Genomic DNA, 22023 nt, shown 5'->3' with positions numbered 1-22023 from the left:
TGAAAGACATATTAAGTTCTAAAGTTTCTGCCAAGTTTCAGGATTCATTTTAATGGAAAATGAGTTTGGGCTTCAATAACAGAGTTAGTGGTTTCTTTTTGACCAGAACAAACACAGAACACCAGCAGACATTGCTGAATACTTCAATAAATGCTCTTTGAAAAGAAGAGTGTGTTGCTATTTTAGAGTTTGCAAGGTACTTTTCACATTTGGTCCCTACAATAACCATGTAAAGTCAATAATATGTGCCCATTTTACAGATGGACAATTTCAGTTTCAGAAAAGCTATTTGCCCATTATCACTTAACAAGCATCAGAGAAACTTAAATTTAGTTCTTTATATATAAAGTCTATAATTTCCATACATGGGCTGTAATATTTCCCTCCAATAAAAATAACTGAAACTGGTTTTTAGATTTATGTAATATTTTTATTGTATTCTATCCAATTATCCAACTAAAAATCACCAGTGATTAAGGAGACTTTCATTCTGTAGCCCATTACGATTAGGAAAACAGTCACTTTCATCTGAGTATTATTTTTTATTAATTTTCAAAAACCATTTAATACACAAACTTTCAAAAGCTATATAACTTCCATCAATTCTTTTTCTAATAATATTTGTCATTCAGTTTACTGATTTTAGTTTTCCTGCTCACAGTATTTGCCCACTGCCTCTGATTTTTAGTGTAGGCAACTAGGAGAATACAAGCATAGCAAAACACCATGTATTTGCTACAGAATCAGATTCTAATGAGACTCAAAGGAAAAGGGTATAGAAGAAGCATAACAGTTTTTGAAATTTTCATTTTCTACGTCTCAATTCTCATTTGTCAATTCAGAAACTCGTTTTATCTTAGACTTCGTGGCCTGATGCTTCTTTTTGATGCTAGTCTAATCCACACTTTAAATAAACTATTTGAAGTTCTCTTCTTGGTAAATGTCAAGGGAAGAGAAGATACCTCATGCACCTACAACATCCTAAAAAAACCCTTGCCAAATCCACAAATTTGACTCTGCATTATCCTTCCCCAGAAGGAGAGCATAATTTAATTATCCATGAATCATCACCTCTTAGACTGTAACATCATTGTCAGAGAGCCTAATAGAACCAGTGTTCAGCTGGCTGAAAAGGAGAGGGGAGGGATGGAGCACCGGGGCAAAGCACAGGTCATTAGTTCTGAAGCTGGAAGATCAGGCCTCCCTAACTTGATAGCACACGTATTCCTACTGACCTGTGGACAACTGACATTGATTCTTTCAATATTAATATTGAAATTTGTTTTCCACAACCTAAATTACATTATATTTCACTAAACTGCCAACAGACAATATTTAACCCATTAACACAAATGTCAGTATATTTGACCACCAGCAATTCATATAAATACTCTGAAAATATTTCTTATCTATTCTTATCGCATTATTACTTGCTTTTCATCTTTGGATGCTAATTTCTAGCTCTTGGTACCCATTTTAATGGCCTGTGTTCTGGCATTGCTAGAAAAGTCACTGTGTGAAATAAAGCATTCAAAAATTACATTATAATTATGGTTCCAGGGGAAATGAACTAAGTGAAATTCAAATCTGATGTACAAATTTAAAAATACATGTGGTAAAGCACATTTACATGAGTATTCAGTATTCATATGAATGACTGCGGTTAATATAATCGGCCACTGGAGGTCACTGCTGCTCCACAGAAATACAGTTTACGGCCTGTTTATCTACTTAGGTAGTTGACACACCAAATTAAGTAAAAATGGTTTAAATTCTTTGAAGAGATGTAATAGTATATCCTTGGAAAATAAAAACTCATTTAAAATGACTCTATTTTGCATTAATATTCCTTAGAAGACTGTGGCACTGGGATTAGTAACTCCATGCTACGGTAGCACTGTGTGTATTAGGCCTAATAAAAACCGAGAGTGGGGGAGTACATGCAGTTCAAAGAGACCAAACTCCATTTCCTCTCTGTTCGGGTAAAGCATTCAAAGTTACTGACTGAGTCCATTCTGTGTCTCTGATGTATAGTTCAACAGGTCAGACTGTTTAACCGCTGTCATCTTTGAGGGAATTCAGACATTTCACATAAATTTGCACTGAAAAACTCTATCTTAGTTATATTTATCTAATATGCAGTACTTTAGAAAGAATTATGAGAATAGATTTATGGTATATAGTTCAGAAATTTCCATGGGGATGGGGGTGATGGCAACAACCAGTTGACTTGGTTAAATTTCAATGGAGGACTAGTTATTTAACTCACAAGAACTGTTTGTTGGTACTCAGAAGTTACTGGGAACTAGAGAAGCTTCATCCCCAAAGGGGGAAAATAACTTTTTTTTTTTGGTAATTTCATGTCCTAAATAAAAAATCTCAGGGATTTTATCTTGGTTCTTATTTATTATTAAATTTATAAGTAATTACAAATTTAAGCCTTGAAAAATGACAGCCTTGAAACTACTGGCCATTCATTTAATCTTATTTTAAGATTATTTCACTCGCCAGTGGCTCTAAATTTTAGAAACACTGTTCAATAAAGAAAGCATATTTTAAATGAACTAGCAGCACCACAGCATTGAGAACTTGCAAGAAAGAATATACAAGATATAATTATGCTTTGCCTAAATATATTTGGTATCCATGACAAATTAGGCAGAAGGTCAAGTCAAAGAATAGAAATGGGCTTTTTCAGTTTAATGCTGCATTTAATTAGTACAATCATCTTTAGTACAGATAAAAATGAGGTTGATCAAAGAGAATTTCTTTTTTAGATGGAATATGTTATTTACTGACATTTTATGAAAAATGTAAAATTACAGCTTCAGTGAAAAACATCACAGTAGGCTCAGTCATCCAGTTCATAGTACTATAAGGAAGTATTTGTGTTCTTAATCAATTGGGAATATGTGACTCTTTTCCATTAGTATATGTATATGCATAATTATTCATAGGCTAAAATACTGTAAAATGATACTTTTCTGAACTGGCATCTATTTTAAGATTTAATAAAATAAAAGTATCCTTGAGAAATCCATTTTAAATGTTTATTTTTCTTTATTACTTATGAACGTGTGATATTTATAATCTGGCTTCCTTCCAATTATATTTCATGGTGGCTTCCCTAGATTCTTCCTTTCAGCATATGAAAAGCCTCCAAACTATATAAAAATGCTGGTTAAAATAGCCATTCACTTTTTCTTTTCTGCTGCAGCAATTCTGTTTTGAAAGAACAGGGAAATGGTTAAAGATGTGGGGCTTGGCAAGCCAATTAAATAAGACAGCCTAAATGCTGCAATTCCTGATTTTAGCTCCTATAATAGAACTGTTCATTTTGGAGGATGAAAGAGAATACAGACTAAAGATATTCCTCTAAAATCTTAATGAGCTGTGGTCAAAGTTACTTAAATACAGAGGCTACGATATTTGTGCTGCAGTCAATAAACTTTAACCAGTGACATAAAAACATGCACGCAGCTTGCAGATTGCCAACAGGGTCTGTACAGAATTGGACTGACAGATGAGTTCATGATACAGATAAACATAGGGACACTGTGATGTCAGCAGTAGGAAAGCAAAAGACAACTACCATAGGGTTGGTCTTTTATCCTCTAAGATTTATTTTATACATTTATTAAGGTGTTATCAAAATCATCCTTTCCATTGAGGCTGTTGGGGGAAAGCATGTCTTGGAATGTGTTTTCTTTAAGCCTCTGAATGAAGCGCCAGTCTATAGGGACTGGTGTGTGCGGGTCACATAATGGAACACAACAGGACAGCCTGACAAATCCCAAACAGAAGAACAAGACAGAGCTAATGATTCTTCTGACTACATTAGGGTCTTTGAATGAGCTGGAAAGGGAAATTCTGGTTAGCTCCCAGCCACTTGCATATAGCAAACTGCCTTCCCATTTGCAAGCTTCGTTTCTGAGAACTCCCTAACAAGGAGCAGCAATAGAGAAATCTGCCTCATCAAATTTGCCTCTTGGCTATTTATTTATTTGAAATATACAGGCTAGAAAAAATTGACTGTGAAACCTCTAGTCTGATTTTATAGAGATGGGTTTCAGAGACAAGAATACAAGTCCAAAACTTTTTGTTTTTACCATTTCCTTACCCTTTTCAGTTGTCTACTTGCAGCATTTTACTCTTCAGCCCCTTCCCCAAGGTTTGCCTTATTGTATTTCAAACCCCTCTGGAAACTTCTCATGGTGCTCCTTTAACCCAGCACCATCTTTTGGTAGGTCCCTGCAATTTTTGTTTTAAGCCAGACATTGTAAAATTTCTATGTCTCTAAAATTTCCTATGATCAAGTCATCTCCTTGAATTGCTTCAAGCTCCTGAGTACCTGGGATCATTCACTTTTTTTCTTGTTTCACCAATCAACTATAAATCTTCTAGAACCACAGGTTTTCTTCTACCCAAGGGAGATAACCAGCAGTTATGGGGGATTATTTAGGAAAGAAGTTTTATCTTAAAAAAAAAAGTGTAACATTAATGGAATCTGAAAGAAGTCTTATATAATAAGCATTACGTTAAACCATAGGTCAAGTTTCACATTGATTTTGGTATTTCAATTTCAGTGGGTTTATTATGTGTGAGAGTAAAAGAGCTGGGATTATGAATGTACTAAAACTGACAGGGAAGGACCTTGCCAGCAAAAGGAAAGGGAGAGGTAAGGAGAGGGGAGGGGGACACCATGTTCCCTTTATAGTCACCAGAGTTCAATAAAGCACCACTTATCTCTCAGCTTTTAAGAGCGCTTTTATCACAATTGTTCATACCTCACACTCCCTGGAGCCTGATTTGTTATAGGTGCAGGGTCCCGTCCCATTCAGCAGCATCTCGCTGGTCTCCGTGTTGGTGGGTTTATAATCTACGTAAAATTCCTGGGTGCTGGGAGTCATTTGCTTTAGGGACTGTCTTTTCTTCTTCCTGTGCCTTCGCATGAGGGAGCGCTGCTGCAGCTGCTTCATGCTGGCAGGGTACCGCTTCCATGACACGTAGATAACGAGCAAGATGACAAGCACAGACAGGAAAAGGGCCACGCTCCCAGCAATGATTTTGTGGAAAGATATGTGCTCCGTGTCAGCATCGGTCTCTGGGCTGGGCTGTGTGGCTCCCACTGTGGGGGGCAAAGGGGGCTTGCTCTCATGCTTCGGCCTGGGGAGCTTGGGTTTAAACGTTGGCTTTGGGAGAGCCCTGGCTAGATCGAACCTCTCCGTAGTACTTTTGCCACAAATGCTGTAGTTCTTCACTGCATCAATCACATTTACTCCTTGCAGCTCTTTGGGACTGGCACAGATAATTGTATTCTCCCTCAGACCTTTAAAACTTTTCAGCCAGTTTACCAGGGAGCAAATATTTCTGCTGCATTCCCATATATTCCCAGCAAGACTGATGTCATTGAGGGATATCCAAGAATCCAGAATCTCTTGACCAATAAATGTAAGCTTGTTGGAATCCAGGTTGAGGCGCTGCAGATTGGGAACACACTGGAAAACACTAGGTCCACTGAAAGCTTCAATCTCATTGCCTGATAAATCAAGCCTTTGTAATGAGCTCCAGGTCCAGGACATGGTTTGTCCTATGACACTGATTTTATTCCATTGCAAGTAAAGGTTCTGAAGGCTCACCAACCTTGGGAAAAGGGCCAGGTTGAGCTTGGAAAACTGATTGTGCTCCAGGTGAAGTTCTTTGAGTCTGATCATGCCAGCAAACACATTCCTGGCTAAACTTCGGATCCGGTTATATCCCAGGTCCAAAAGTTCCAGGTTGCGGCAGTCTTGGAATATTCGCACAGGGATGGTTCTCAGGGAGTTGGACCGTAAATGTAAACTCAGCAGCTTCCGCAAGCCTCGAAACTGTTCGGATCCCAGAGAATGCAGCTGATTATAGGACAGATCCAAGTTCCGTAAATTTGTTACTGGTCTGAAGGTATTGTTAAGAAAATAGGAGATTCTGTTGGAGCTCAGAATCAACTCTTTGAGTCTGCGTATTCCATTAAAAGCGTTCTCGTCAATATTGCTGATATGATTATGGTCAAGGTATAGCCAGGTGAGCTGGTTGAGCCCTTTAAATTGATTATACTTAAGTTTTTGGAGGCTGTTATAGCGGAGAGATAAACCTAAGCAACCAGCAGATATACTTGAGGGTATCTCCTGTAATTTCTGAGATTCACAATATACCATTTTGCCTTCACACCTACAGCCCTTAGGGCATCCTCGTTCAGCAGAAGAAAGCATTGTCAGTAAGACAGTGGGGGCTATAACCAGTGCTACAGCTGATCCGCTCAGTAGCCTAATTACATTGAAACCTGGAAATAAAAACAACTTAGAAAAGTTATCCCCCTAAAAAAGAATTCATTTATTTTTTAATCAGGTAAAAATAGGCATATACTTTCATTTTTTAAAAAATTTAAATCTAGATAACAACATTTAATATCTAATATCATCTCTTTGTAATTTAAAGAAAACTGTCTTTAGGGATTAAGGGATTTGTTTTACTAGTTAAGCAAGGAATGAGTCCATTAAGCAATTGAATTTACAGTCTTAGAGCAGAGCAAGGTAATCTCTAAAATAATTAAGGCAGACTAGAGATTTTTTTAAAGAATAAGAAAAATGACAAAACATACCCATCCTTTGTATTGTTCAAAGGTCGTCCTTAGGTCCTTTGCTTTGGCTTAGGGGGGCACTTGCATGACAGCCCCTGTCAGCTGCACTGTAGTGAGTCAGGGCTCGCTGACACCCAGGAAGAAAAATTGGACCCCTTGGGAGATGGGCCGATTTTGGAACATTATTCTTTGCCAGCCACGCAGAACACTCCAAGAACAAATAAATTCCGACACCGGATTCTCAGCAAAACATCAAAATCTTCCTAGGTAATAGGATCTTCATGGATATTACGTTTTTGCATCTTTACAGTTTTTTTTTTTTTTGGCGGGGGGGGGGGTGTTGGTTAAAAAACAACAACAACAAAACTGGCTTCTACAATTTCTTCTTATCAGAAAGCATGATGTATCCCTCCAGGCAACGTGGGGCTACCTGAGCGGCCACATCTGTATTCCATAGCCCAGCAGTTCTCGTGGTGAGCGCCTAGTTCAGCCAGAGAGCTGCGTTGGAGCCCAGAAGGCAAGAGAGCTGCGTATCGCGCACACGCTCAGCTCACTTCTGCAGACTGTCATTCTGAAAGCTGCTCGGACTGTTGCTTTGGTTTTAGTGAATGCAGTCTTATGTAAAGCTGCCCCCAGTGGCGAAGAACATTATGGGCATGTGCAGAAATGTCTCTCTTTTATCTTGCAAATGAGCAGGCTCTGCTGGAAAATGAATGATTCTTTTGGGTGGCTCAATAGGACCTGAATGGTCACCGTAATCAATAACTAGCAACATTTTCTGTAATTTCCAAGTCGTGTTTTACAATTTGGCAATGTCTTTATTGTTTGTGTCCCCTTAATCGCTAAACATGTGCTGCCCAGAGTTTTTCAGGAGCCTGATATTAAGTTCACAGACTGTATGCCAATTTTTCTTAACCTCAACGTAGGCTTTGAACTGAAATTTATAAAATGAATTATCAAGCTTTTCACGGAGAAGCATTAACTGCCCAACCCTTTGATCTCTTGGAGTCACAGTCATTATATTACGCGAGGTGTCTCAGGATGCTAGAGTATACACATTTTGGAAAAAAGGGGATAACTAATGACATATATTTAAATGGATCTGATAACTTTTCTGTTTTTCTCACAAAATACGTAATTGGCTTTATGGCCTATTGCTTGGCTTGTTATTTTGGTTGTTGTCAAATTTCTTTTTAATTAGAGGAGAAATTATCCATTCTTAGTGCTAGTAGAAGGATCAAGGGATCTTTTGGTTCTCAGTTTATTACTGTTGCTTTTCATTATACTAATAATATTCATTGGCTTACTTCTTAAGTGTTCTAAATGGACTATTTTGTTTTATCTTTAAACAATAGTCCCATTATAATCTCCATTTTAAAACTGAGGACACTGAGATGTGGGGAGGTAACTCAGTCAAAACCATATAGCCAGCAAAGGGTAGGGCTGAAATTCAGACTCACTCACTCTTGTGCCTTAACCCCTAACCACTAGATGACCACTGATGCAAACCACCATCATTTAACCACTAGATGTTTCAGTGACATTATTATCCTAATTTAAAAAATGAGCCAAGTGAGATTAAGGGATTAGGGCAGGGAAACTGTAATCAATAAATTCTTGCTTCATAGACTAGGGTTATATATGCTGCTTTGCTCTGAGGTTCTTAAATAGGTATATGAACTATTTACCTTTTGTTTTCCTCAGTTTCTCATCTGCTAAATGGGCATGATGATAAAATCCACAGACATGTTTTGAGGATTAAGTCATCTAATATCTGTAAGGTACTTAGAACAGTGCATGGCAGATCATAAGCATGTGTTAGGTCTTTGAATAATATCAAATTGATAGCATTTTTTCCCAAGATGGTGCTGTATGTTCGTTAGTAATGAATATTGACTATACTGATTGTCATAAATTCACAAAGAATTACTTTAATGAAAATCTTTTATTATTGTATTCTGTGTATTTCTGAGACTTAGTTTTGCCTTCGTTGATAAGAAACCTTCCTAAATTCCCATCTTCTCAACTCTACCATTAGAATAATCTTTTCGTTCTATGGACCATGACTAGTAGTTAATGCTTGATTTTGTACTTCCACAAGGCAGAACATGGTAACATCTGCCCCATATGATGATAGAGATGACCATTTACATAAAACTAAATGGTATACTTCTTTTAAAAGTTTACCTTGCTAGGTTATGTAATTGAATTGGCTTTGGAAAACCTTGGAGAGCTTTCATATTTTCCAAGGATGAGAAGTTTGGTAAAAATTAGTTCAAGATAATCAAAAGGTCCTACAGTAAGAGTCCAGCAAAAATCATCAATTCCTTAGGTAGTAGCTATGAATGCATCTAAAGTACCTAAAAAACCTATTAAAAATATGGATTATGATTCAGTGGGATGGAGTAGGGGATGCTTTTCAACAGATTGATGGGCAACTGGGTTTAAGAAACTCACTGTAAGGGAATGATTAAAAATAATGAATTTTCTCCAAGGGGGAAGAGAGAGAATACAAATTTATGACACTAGGATGTAAATCTTATGTCTACTTCAGTTTCCCTAATACCTACAGCAGCACCTGGCTCATAATAAATGCTTAATAAATATTTATAATAAATACATGTCCATGAGGGTTACTGATTATGTAATATTGGTTTTGTGTACATGGGATTGATCACTCAGATTTCCTTGGCTGGTGACATTGGATATGGTTTTGGAGGAAGTGTTCTTAAAGAATGTGAGTGAAAGCAAGAAACTTGAAAGGTGGGAAAACCTTTGTTAGCAGGAAATCTTAGCTTTTCATGTAGACATCACTTGCCTTTATAAATTTAAAAATAATTTTATAAAGTAATTTTAAATTTATAAATATAAAACATAAATATATAAAATTAGACTGTAAATTTCATGAAAACAAAAATGTGCTTTTGAATACTCACCATGGCACATTACAGAAGTATAACACCTTGAGCCTTTATCACTTGCATTTCTCGAAAAATACAAAAGAGGATCCAATTTATAACCCCTTCAGTTTTCTCATATCTTTGTTGCTTGAAAGCCTCTGTTTTTTCTCATCACTCTCTCTTCTTCCCTTTGGGAAGTGGTCTTCATGATGTTTATTTTGCCTGGCAGTTGCAGAGGCCTGCTCTAGGATGGCTGAAAGATCTATCAGGTTTGTGCTCTTTATCTTCCTTCACTCCTTGGTGACAGAAGGACAGAGGAATCTATGCAGAACATAATTCTCTCACTCTGCTTTTCTTATGAGTTTTGCAGATTATTTATGGGAAATAATATTCTCTGTTGTGTTATATTCTTTGCCCTTACTTTTCAGACTTTTTCTTGTCACCTTGACTCTTGATCTTGTCTTGCCCCATAGTTCTGACATCACACTCACCCTTTGGATCTCTTCATTGATGTTTACTCTTAATACCAATCCCTGGTCTCCTCCTAGAAGGCAATCAGTAACCAATTAGATTGTGTCTGTCTCCAGGCACTCTGGGTGCCCCCCTACCTTAGCTTTAGCCCTTAAACTGTCATTACCACCAGGTCTGTCCTGGTTTAGGGCATGAAGATCCAGAAAAGGGAGGACTATCTATTAGGCTAGAAGAGAAATTATTTCCTGACTTTTTAAAGTTTATCTCCTTTTACTGCTTGACTAGAATAAACTGATTATTAGATTTCCTTTTCAATAGAAGCAAAATTATATTACATTATGTATTTAGCAACTTCTTAGTGCCACATACAGAAATAATCATAAATACCTGACAAGTTAAATTTCCCCAATATATCTAGGACCTTAATGATTTATACAATTATAAAACACATTGTCATGTAGCTAAAGACTTTTTCTTTTATTTGCACTTGTAGTACTCCACAGAGTTAAACATACATTGTTTAAATGGGGTAAATAAATGCAATCTCAGTATATAATGCCAAATTTCATTTCAGTATGAGACTAAATTGCCAAAAATAATCTTAGAAAATCAGGACTTAAACAGGTTGTACCTTAATAGTGGGATGGACTCAGAGTTTTCATTCACTTTACAAATATGTAGTTTGAGCACTTACTATGTACTAGGCATTCTTCTAGGCATTTCGAATACATTAGTGAAACAAAGATACCTGTCCTTCTGGAGCTTACGTTCTAAAACAGTAAGACAGACAATGAAAAATAAACATATATAGTAAAGGTGGTGTGGCAGTTTGACATTTATGAATCCCAAAATGGAGAAAGATTATGTTTTAAACTGGTCTGTTCATCTGGGTGTGATACTCTTCGGTTGTATTAAATTCAAAGGTATTAAGTTTACTTGATAAAATCAATTTAGGGCTTTTGATTCAACCATGTCAGTAGGGCCTCACTCAGGTTGAGTCCCCACCCCCTTGATGGGCTATATAAAGGGGTGCTCACTCAGGAAGACACATGGAAGAGGAGAGAACTTGGTTATTTCGGTACTGCCATGTGACAGAAAGGAGAGGGCTCAAACTGCTAAAGCCTGGAGAGAGAAGAACCATTTGCCTGATAGTTTACTGCTGACCTTGTGAAGAGAACAGAGCAGCTGAGGAGCTGAGAAGGCCTGGAAACAAACAAGTCCTATGCCAGCCTGTAGCTGATAGAGAGGAAGGCTGAATCCTCACAGAGATCTGCAACCATCTTGCTTCAACACATAACAACTGCCTTTGGTGAGAACATAACCTTGAGTTGGACTTTTTAGTGCCTTGTAAGCTTTTACCCCAAATAAATACCCTTTATAAAAGCCAACAGATTTCTGGTACTTTGCATCAGTACTCACTGGCTGATGCATACAGTCAGTAACTACTATAGAAAAGAGAAAAATAAGGGTAAGGCAGATTGGGAGTGTCAGAGATGGGGTGGGTTGAAATTTTAAATAGGATGGTTATGGCCGTTAAGAAAGCAGCCTGAGCAAACCCTTGAAGGAGGTGAGGTTGTTTGCCCTTAAGATCTGAGGAATAGCCAGTGCAAAGGTCCTAAGGTAGAAGTGAATCATTGATTCAATGAGTGGAGAACAGAGAGAATAAAGGGCAGTGTAGTTGGAGATAAAGTCAGAGAAGACTATATACTGGTTCATGAAGGGTTTTATATGCCACTGTAAAAACTTTAGCTTTGTTCTGGAGAAATGAGGAACAAACTCAAGATTTTGTGTAAAGATAGGATTAATTTACACCTATTTAAAGGATCCTTCTCACTGCTGTGTTGGGGATAGCCTTTAAAGGGGAAAAGGTAGAAGCAGGGAGGCCATTAAAGAGATAATCCAGTAGAGAGATGATGGGTGGCTTGGACCAGAGTGGCAGCAATGGAAATGGTAAGAATTCACTAGATTCTGGATTTATTTTTAGGAAAGTCAATACTATTTTCCTAATGGATTAGAAGTGGAAGTATGAGAAAAAGAGTTAAGGTTGATTCCTAGCTTTATTGGTTTAGCAACTGGAAGGATGTTGAAGCCATCAACTGCTTCTGTAGATCAGGTTTGGGGAGTAAGATCAGAAGTTCAACACATTTAAAATGTCCAAATTTGGCTCACTTTTATTCAATTTTATGAGACTTTAATTTTTAAAACCTTCTTTTTGATATGTCCTCTAGATACTGTAATTTATTTTAAAATATTTTAAAGCTATCATACATTTGTAAAACAGAAAGTTATAAAATGATTAGCAAAATTAGACCTGAGGCAATAGCAACATGGTATTCTATTCAGAAAGCCTAGATGGAACCAGCATCTTTGCATGTGAACTTGGAGAGCAATGGAGCCAAAAACTTTGAAGGAAATTGAAAATTACATTAAGATCAGTTATAGGAACATTTGAACTAATATTCTAGAATATAAATTCAGTGAATGCAAAGTATCTTTTTAGAATAATTTAGAAAACATTTATCATTAATTGTAGGTAGCAGTTGACAGAACTTAGACCTGATTCTGGACAAATTTCTCAGGATTTCAGTTTGCTCATCTGTGAAATGGGGCTATAAACCTGCCTTAGGAATTTCTAAGTGTTTGACCTAGAATAAATTTCCATAACTTTCATGAAGGTACATTGTAAACTATAAAAGTAATATAAATATTTCTGCAATCAGAATACCTATGAGAAAATTAATTTTTCTTTGATTCTATCTAGATTCATGAACATATACTGGAATAAAATATGCCAAGGCTTACTAACATGACCAGGGACAGGTCAGAATTAATGAATATTATTTAAGAAATCATCAGTATTTCCTTCCCACTACAGTGTCAATACCACTGCCATTTATCATACAGTATACATTGATGTCACTCTGTTTTACTCAAAGTGCTTTCATCAGAAAATTTATTTGATCTAGATATTGAAAAGAGCTTCATGTTTGTGACTTAAATCTCATATCAAATAAAAGGGTTGCCAGAATGCCTATATTCCCTACAATTGTGGCAACAATTTTCATTAATTTTGGTTGGTTAAAATATTCATATACATTTCAACATTTGTAAATATGCACTTCTCTGAAATATCCTTGGTTTCTATCTGCTTGCTTCAAGGGTTCCATTAAAACCCTCTCTGGTTATGTATGGTTGTGAGTAAACATCTCTGACTTAGATAAATGGATGAAGTAGGTTACAAATCTGACCATTAAATAGTTTATCAGTGTCTTTTTGGAAAGAGGCAAATTCAAGTGAATGAGACCATGAAAGTTTATCCAACTGATTCCCCTCCACTATATCTGATGATTTATTTAGGAAGCAGCATCAATCCATATTCTCAATTTTTATAGCATTCCTCACTGTCACTTCCTGCAGAGGTAGCCCTAAGCTAAATTTTGGGGTAGGGAAATATAACACACTTTTAAAATATAACCCTTAGTGGAAAACATGAAACTGAAAGGCTACATGAGTTCAAGGAAATAATAATGTATCTTATTTTAGGGCAAATTTTCAAATTTATAGAACATTAGAGAGCATGGAATAACTTCAAAAAGTATCAATATTTTGCTAATTTTGCTTTGTCTATCTCAACTCCCCCTCCCCCAACTCTGCACCCTTTTTCTTTCTGGAGTATTTTTTTTTTAAATACAGTTTTTTATTTTTATTTTTTTAAAGAAACATAGATTACATAAACATTACATAAAAATATAGGGGATTCCTATATGTCCTGCTCCCAAACTCTCCCACATTTTCCCACATTAACAACATTCTTCATTTGTATCATACATTTGTTACATTTGTTACATTTGTTACAGTTGGTAAACGCATTTGGAGCATTGCCACTAAGCATGGATTATAGTTAAATGCTCTCCTGCACAATTTTGTAAATTATGACAAGATATGTAATGCCTTGTATCTGTCATTATAATGTCATTCAGGACAATCCCATAGCTCTGAAAATGTGTCCATATTACACCTGTTTTTCCCTCTCCCTCCCCTCAGAACTTCCAGTGGCCACTGCCTCCACATCAATGATAAAAGTTCATTGCTAAAATCACAATAAGTCTATACTAGAATACCAGTAAGACTATTCGAGTTCATCTTCTTTCACCAATCCTGAGGATTCTGGAATGGTGATGCCCACTCCACCACTAATTGAGAGAGGGCTTAGATCCCATGGGGCAGATGGATGGGACTATCTTGCTTGCAGTTGCAGATCTCTCTGTTCCTTGGGATGGTCATTGTCCATCATCATCTCTTTGTTAGTTGTCCTGGGTTAGTCCAATGAACTGTAGAATAGGTATTGCAACTCTGTTGAGATTCAGGGCCTAGCTGGCACGTGGACAGCCCAAAGATTTAAGTCTCTTGGATGTACACCTATCAAATGTAGGTTCAAATAGAAGGGGCAGAAGAGTCACGTGTAGGGAAACCACAACTGAGTCCAACTCTGTCACACTGGGGAGCATAAGTTCAAAGTAGGGCCCACTAGCAGGGCACCAAACACCTGAATTGTCTACCCTGCCTATAGTGTCTGGATGTCTCTGCTCTTTGAGGCAATATTTACTTTGGCTGTCAATGAGTTCTTGCTGAGATGTGCATAAGCATAGCCTCTAGAATGACCTCCCAACTCACTTTGAAGTCTCTTAGTCATATAAATGCATTTGTCTTTACCCTTTCCCCCTTTTGGTCAAGGTCTTTTTCCAGTTGAATTGCTAGTTGGTGCTTGGTAGTAATCCCTCAGTACCAGGAAGGCTCAACCCTGGGAGTCATGTCCCACACTGGGGAAAGATAATGTATTTGTATGCTGAGTTTGGCTTAGAAAAGGTTTCTGGAGTATTTTAAAAGCAAATCCTGTACATCATGAAATTTTACTTATGTTATATATTTCAGTTTGTGTTTCTAATTGATAAGGACTTTTAATTTAACTATCTAGTCTTAGCACACTTAATAAAATTAGCAAGATCCAAAAATTGTTCTTTTTTAAAATCAAGATTGAAAAAAAGCCCACATAGTGCATTTGGTTTTCTTTCTTTAAAGTCTCTTTTATTGTTATTTTAAAAATGTTAAACATTTATGAACACTCTATAACCATCAAGCAGCAACTTGCCCCCTCCCCACATTCCCTGGTAACCTCTAAGCTACTTCTGTCTCTATAAATTTTCTATTTCTAGATATTTCATATGAGTGAAATCATATAATATTTTTTCCAGTATGCGTTGCTTATTTCATTCAGAATAATGTTTTCAAAGTTCATTCATTTTGTAGCAATATGCAAAACTTCATTTCTTCTTATGGCTGAATAATATTCCATTGGGTATATATACCATATTTTATCAATTCACTCATCTGCTGATGGACAGTTGGGTTCTTTCCACCTTCTGACTGTTGTCTGTATGCTGCTATACCAATGTTTAACGCAGTATACAAGTAACTGAGACCCTGTTTTCAATTTCTTTTTATATAGACCTAGGAGCAGAATTGCTGGGTCATATGATTGTTCCATAGTTACCCTTTGAGGAACTGAAACATTGCTTTCCACAATGGCTGTACCATTTTACATCCCTACCAACAATGCATGATGGTTCCAATTTCTTAGCATCCTTTCCAACATTTATTTTTCATGTTTTTTAATTGTAGCCATTCTTTGTGCTCAAAGTTGTCTTTTATTTTTAATGCCATCAGTTTTTGGAACTACCAGATTATTTGGATTCTAGCTCATTCCATATTTTGCATTTGGCTGTTGGCTTCCTGATGGTGTCATTCAACTTGTAAGGAGTAAATTTTAAGGGTACATATTTTGAACAAGAATGCATTCATAAATTTAGGCAGGGTATCCAGCCCCAGTGGATACTTGGGTGTCTGTTTACTCCTGGTAGCATATTTAAGATGTGAAGAACTTTTGAATAATATGGGAATTAGAGCTTGGAGAAAAATGCATATTTCTATTTTGTGGTAACTAAACTATAGGGAATTCAGTAATGGGCCCACTGGCAACTTTGAGGACAAAAATTAACAGTAAAGTGCAGTCAATCTATGTTGGTTTAACATTCATATTTATCAGCATTTCTGTTCTTCACTTTCCATCATGCTTACCTTTTAGCCCATAGTCAGCAAAAGCAATTACTTGATGTTGTTCCTTGCTAAACAAACTTAGTAATTTTTGTGTTAATATTGAGGTTGTATTCTAATGGAGTCTCAAAAAAGTTCTATCAAATAGAAATCAAAATTCATTTGCAGTCATTAATACTGAGAGAAATTAGTTTTCCAGCTTTTCATTTAGAACAAACTCCATGAAGGAAGTTCTAGCACCAGAGTCACACTGTAAAGTTTATTGTCCCAAATAAATTTATTCCCAAATATTCTTATTATTTCTCACAGTGGAACAAAGGAGTTTTAGAGTAACTGTAAAAGACTCTTAAGCAAATTTGTGACTTAATATTTGATGTTTTACTTTGCCTGTTGGCTGTGCTGTGAATATAAAGTCAATGTCATTTAAATAGTATCATAATAAACATTTTGCAGTACTCATTTCACATAAGTTCTGATGTAGCAAGAATTTTAAAAGAAAATGTTCTATTATATTTTTGAAGTACTGTGCATAATAGTTGGGTGCAATAATATATTTTAAAATTTGCCTTCCTGATAAATGTATCAGCCTTAGGAATTAAATTCTGCAAAACATCAAGTGGAAAAACTAATAGAATTCTTGATTCATAAAAGAAGCAGATATTCCATAGTTTAGTTCTATTTTTGTTTCTGAAATAGTAATATGATTCTTTACTTCAGATTGTAGCACTAAGAGATATTAAATTTCAAAGAGAAGTCATGTCCTGCAGTGTAGTAGTGGCGAATGGGAGCCTCTGGGTCCTTAATGTTATATTAAATTACTTTCTCAAGACAGGCTGGTGAACCCTTCTTTCTATTGTTAATGTTCTGAACTGTGGCCATCCCTGTTAGGGAAGTTCCTTTAAGATTGTATGGGAATGCTTAGGAAAATCTTGCGTCTAACAGCAGAGCCCCCATGTGGCAAATTGTGATTCAAGCAAAAAGTGACTTGGTACCTGGAAGTAAATGCTACTCTTTAATAAAAATAAAATTCTGAACCCCTTTATATAGTTCTGCATTGAGAATTATGTTATTTATTTAAGAACTATTTATTAAACTTTTACACTGTTTTGGTGCTGTGTTTACAACTGTGAATAAGACCAAGTGCCTACCATCAGAGAACTTGCATTCTCACTAATGAGATAGACAATAAAAATAAAAATCGTAGACTGATTGAAAGGATGAGAGAAGACAGAAAAATAAACACCCTAGCCGTATTACAATGTCAAGTGGTAATAAGGGCTGTGAATAAAAATAATGAAGGTTAAGGACTAGTGACAGTTTAGGGTGGTCAGGAAATCCCTTTTTTGACAAGTTAATATTTGAGAACAAGAAGGGAGCAATTGATGTGATTTATCCGTCCCCTTAGATGTCACTTCCCCTTGGAATCTTTTATTGATCACCACTGACCCCATTATGGTGATTTCAGGAAGCCATTGCTCCCCCTTCAACTCTTCATTCCAAAAGTGGACAGATTGTCTTCCTTGTACCAAGTAGCATAACTGAAAATTTAAACAAAATTCTACTAAGTTTAGGAGATAACAAAGAAAATAAACATGGAAAGGAACATGATTCATAAAGTGAAGATTATTCACCTTTAGCATGTGTTCCACTCCAGGGCTCTCTCCCTTCTTGACTAAACAAAGAACTGATCTCCTCTAATATTCATCAACAAGAATACAATCCTAATCATCTGAACTCTTCAAATTCTAGTCAAAGGGAAGACATCTCTCTTCTTACACTGAGTTGATTTTCTTAGATCCGGTTTCTTGATTGCAAATTGGAACCAAGAATATTCATTCTATCAGGTATGACCCCATCTACTCAAAGACCCAGTTGCAGGCCTCATCAATCATATACCATCCATATACAATAAGCCCATCCAACATTTTGCTTTCTTTCAGTTAAAAATTGTCCCAAATACCACTCATGTACAGTTTGTATGGATTTATGCTTTATTAATATGTATCAATAAAATTGATTTGTTAAAAAATTATCCCTGGGAAACGGACTTTGGCCCAGTGGTTAGGGCGTCCGTCTACCATATGGGAGGTCGGCGGTTCAAACCCCGGCCTCCTTGACCCGTGTGGAGCTGGCCATGCGCAGTGCTGATGCGCGCAAGGAGTGCCTTGCCACGCAAGGGTGTCCCCCGCGTGGGGGAGCCCCACGCGCAAGGAGTGCGCCCGTGAGGAAAGCCGCCCAGCGCGAAAAGAAAGAGCAGCTTGCCCAGGAATGGCGCCGCCCACACTTCCCGTGCCGCTGACGACAACAGAAGCGGACAAAGAAACAAGACGCAGCAAACAGACACCAAGAACAGACAAACGGGGGGGGCGGGGAAGGAATTAAATAAATAAATAAATCTTTAAAAAAAAAAATTATCCCTATCTTCTCTCTCTTTTTAAAATTTGCTTAGTTTCCTCTTTATCTAGTGCTAATTATTTTATCCAAATGTTTTAACAGATTTGTCATTTGCCTAATTTTACCAAACATCCAAGCACTTCTGATAATTACTCAGTTTTATTTTTCCCTGGGAGACTATCTCCTGCAGCACTCCATTTCTCTGCCCCAATATCTAGTCATAGCTGTTTACCTAGGTACCTTTCACCATCCTCCTATATTGAATGCCCTGTTCATGGATCCCACATATTTATTTTCTTTGTTTACCTCTCATTTTGTTGAAGCACATCCACTAATTGTTTCATAGGAAAGAGTGCAAGGGAAATAAAAAATTAATGTCTGAGTTTTATTAATAGATTGGCTTTATATGTAATTCTGAGTTGTAAATCATTTTTCCTTAAAATCTTTATGACATTTTGCCTCTCCCTCCTGTTGTTGAGAGTCAGATGCTATTATAATTCCCATTCATCTGTGCTTTTCCAATACTCTTTTTTTCTAGTACTTGGAAATTGCACAAGGATGTATTTTTCTTTTTTTTTTTTTCTGGGTACACAGTGGACCTTTAAAATCTAGTGGCCTTCCCTCTGGATTTAAAGGTGGAGTGGACATCACCATTCTAGGGTCCACAAGATGGAGGAATATAATATGGATTGGAGTGGACTTGCTGGTATTCTACTATAGAACTGTTGTGACTCTAGCAATGGAAGAAATTGTATCATTGATGTGGACACAGTGGCCACAGGAGTTGCTGAGGACTGGGAGATATAGGACATTTTCAGGACTTGGAGTTGTCCTGAATGATTTTGCAGGGACAGACGCAGAGCATTGTTTATCCTGCCATAATCCACTGTATGGACTGGGGAAAAGTGTGAACTACAGTGTAAGCTATGGTCCATGTGGTGTGGCAGTGCTCCAAATGCAATGAATTGCCTCACTGATGAAAGGGGATGTTGATGTGGGAGTAGCAGGGGGGAGAGGGGGAGTGGGGTATATGGGAACCTCATGCTTTTTAATGTAACGTTTTGTGTGATCTACTTATCTTTTTTAAAAAAAGCAATAATAAATAAAGGACAGAAAAGAGAGACTAGGGAAGGAAAAAAATCTAGGGGCATTGTCTTTCGGTTTTGTGAAAATCTGTTGTATTTTTTTTTTTTTTAATTCTCTTTCCCCACTTTCTCTATTCTCTCTCCATGGAATTTTGAACTTCTGGATTGGTCAGATTTTGGACTTCTGGATTGGTCTTTGTTTTATCACTCCTATTTCCTACCTTTTTATCTTTTGTCATACTCAGGGTGACTTCCTCAGCTTTATGTTGCAATATTTCTGTCTATCTAACCATCTATCTATCTATCTATCTATCTATCTATCATCTATCTATCTATCTATCTATCTATCTATCTATCTATCTATCTATCTATCATCTATTTATCATCTATCTCTCTCTTTCTCCAATCATCTATAATCTATTTATTTATTTAAAGTTTAGATCAGGCATCTATAAACTATGGCATGACCAAATATAGCAATGATGTTTTTGGGTCAAGTATGTAAATGAAATAAAACTATTGTAAAGAATGTGTTATTAGAAAATAGTCACTCTCATTACCTTACCTATTGACTGTGGCTGCTTTCATTCTGTAACTGCAGAGTTGAGAGATTGAATGGCCTGCAAGCCTAAAATATTGCATATATGACCCTTTACAGAAAAAGTTTGCTGACCCTCCCCTCCTCAATGTAGATGGTCAAATTTGTTATCTCCATGATCTTGTTTTTGGTTCTCTTACTGCTCCTTCTTAATAGCATACTGTTTTACTTTTATGAATATGATATCTTCTTTTCTCATTTTGAGGATATTATTTGGAGTTTTCTGGTTGCATACTGCTTTCTGAAGCATCACTATTTTCTTTGAGGTAATTCAATCAGTTCATTTTGAGTTATTTCATCTAGGAGAGTTTTAGCAAATGTTGAGAATCTTGTGTGCTCATTCAGATTACTGACTGAGGCACTAAAAGTTACTGGAAAGTTCTGTGTGTGGAGGCAAGGTTTTGGCCTTTGGGGTTTGTGGTAGTTTGATTAGGCAGTGAACTTACTTTTTCACTGAGGAATCTCTGATGCATGTATGTAGAATTTTATTACACAGAATAGAACTCCTCCCCCCCCTCCCCGAACTTCCTGCATGGGAGTTAACCCCTGGAGCCAGACAGGCCCCGAATTCATAATGAATATTCTCACTTAATTGTCCTCTTTTCAGTCCCTTACCTCTCTGCGGTGCCAGAAATAACTTGGGTTTAGCCTCTCAGGTTTTGAATTTTCCAGAAAATAAACTTCTTTTCTCTGTTGGAAGGAAGAGGTAGTCCCTTGATTATTTGGGGTAAGGATGGGGGTCTGGTGGTCAATTACTCTTCAGGAAGATTTTAAACCAATACTCATATTTTTAGTCAAATATTCATCCCACACTTTCTGATTAATCTCTGAACTTTTGTTGCACCACATGGGATCCCCTTGTTAAGTGCCTATGTTTAAGTTACTTGATTCTACAAATTCTGTGTTCTATGTTTTCCAAAACCGTGTAGAAATTATTTTTCCATTCACATGTCTCTCTTCTTTACCCTCATTTGTATTCATTTGTCATTTTATGAATTTTGAGGAAGAAGAGACTGTAAAAGTGTGCAATCAATCTGTTCTGTTTCAGGCATGCATTTCTCATGGCAGATTTCAGGATGGCAGGAGCTGACAGGGGTTAAGGGAAAGAGACTGGTAAAGCTGTCGTATAAACCAGGACTGTAAACTAAGGATAGAAATGGATAGTAAAGGTCTTCAAATATAAAAATGAGCTGCCATAATCTTTTGTCACCCATGTCTGCCAGTCTGCTTTTAACCATTCTCATTATAAAGTCCCTTACTATATACACATTTCTCTATATGATCTTTAAAACCAAAAGAAAGTTGTATATATTGTACTTAACTGCAGCTTCCTTGGCTGTATAATCCACCAAGATCCATCATTATTTCATTTACTTTTCTGGGTGTTGCAGTTGAAACGTTCCCCCATTTGTTTATTTATTTATAAATTTTGAATCTTTCCACATCCTCCTTTTACCTGGATCAACTTAATCATTTTTGCAAGCAGCCTCCAAAAGTGCTAGGAAAACATTCTTTTAACTACCTTTTTTGGTGTTTATTTCTTGGTATTGAATACTGAGGGAAAATATTTGATAGAAATGGAATGTCCTTTCAGGTCATTGTGTTCATTTAAGTTAAATTTTCTCTATATTTTATTTTTATATTTATTAAAACTTTGTATATGTTTTTGATATGTATAATGAGTTTAATTTTTGAGCCCAGTTTCCTCAAAGAATGAGTTTATAATTTTATATGAAAGAGAGATAGAATTTTAAGTATATGCTTTCTTAAGAAAGTATCTATACCCAGAATTGAAATATGCTATTTTCCCACTTTTTTTTAATCAAAATTTTGGCTTCAGTTATCATC

At 36.5% G+C, this 22023-nt stretch overlaps 2 protein-coding genes across 6 annotated transcripts in view; one reads left to right on the top strand and one right to left on the bottom strand.

Annotated features, from left to right (window-relative positions):
* Positions 1 to 7226, bottom strand: part of LRRTM3 (leucine rich repeat transmembrane neuronal 3) — a 190575-nt gene extending 183349 nt beyond the window's left edge. Inside the window, exons 1-2 of one of the 2 annotated variants that reach the window (XR_011649035.1) lie at positions 6638 to 7208; positions 4788 to 6319 (exon numbers count right to left, since the gene is read on the bottom strand). Coding sequence is in view for 1 of the 2 variants with exons in the window: in XM_004470504.4 (XP_004470561.2) it covers positions 4788 to 6319; positions 6638 to 6641 (1536 nt within the window). In the remaining variant the exon portion in view is untranslated. Of the gene's footprint in view, positions 1 to 4787; positions 6320 to 6637 lie in introns of both variants that reach the window. The other variant, XM_004470504.4, reaches the window with a different exon arrangement.
* CTNNA3 (catenin alpha 3) overlaps positions 1 to 22023 on the top strand; it is a 1802485-nt gene that overhangs the window by 696236 nt on the left and 1084226 nt on the right. The window lies entirely within an intron of this gene.

This window comes from Dasypus novemcinctus, chromosome 6 (genome assembly GCF_030445035.2).
Source record: "Dasypus novemcinctus isolate mDasNov1 chromosome 6, mDasNov1.1.hap2, whole genome shotgun sequence".
Lineage (NCBI taxonomy): Eukaryota > Metazoa > Chordata > Mammalia > Cingulata > Dasypodidae > Dasypus > Dasypus novemcinctus.
The sequence above is the reverse complement of the archived record's forward strand: the minus strand, read 5'-3'. Positions and strand labels throughout refer to the sequence as shown.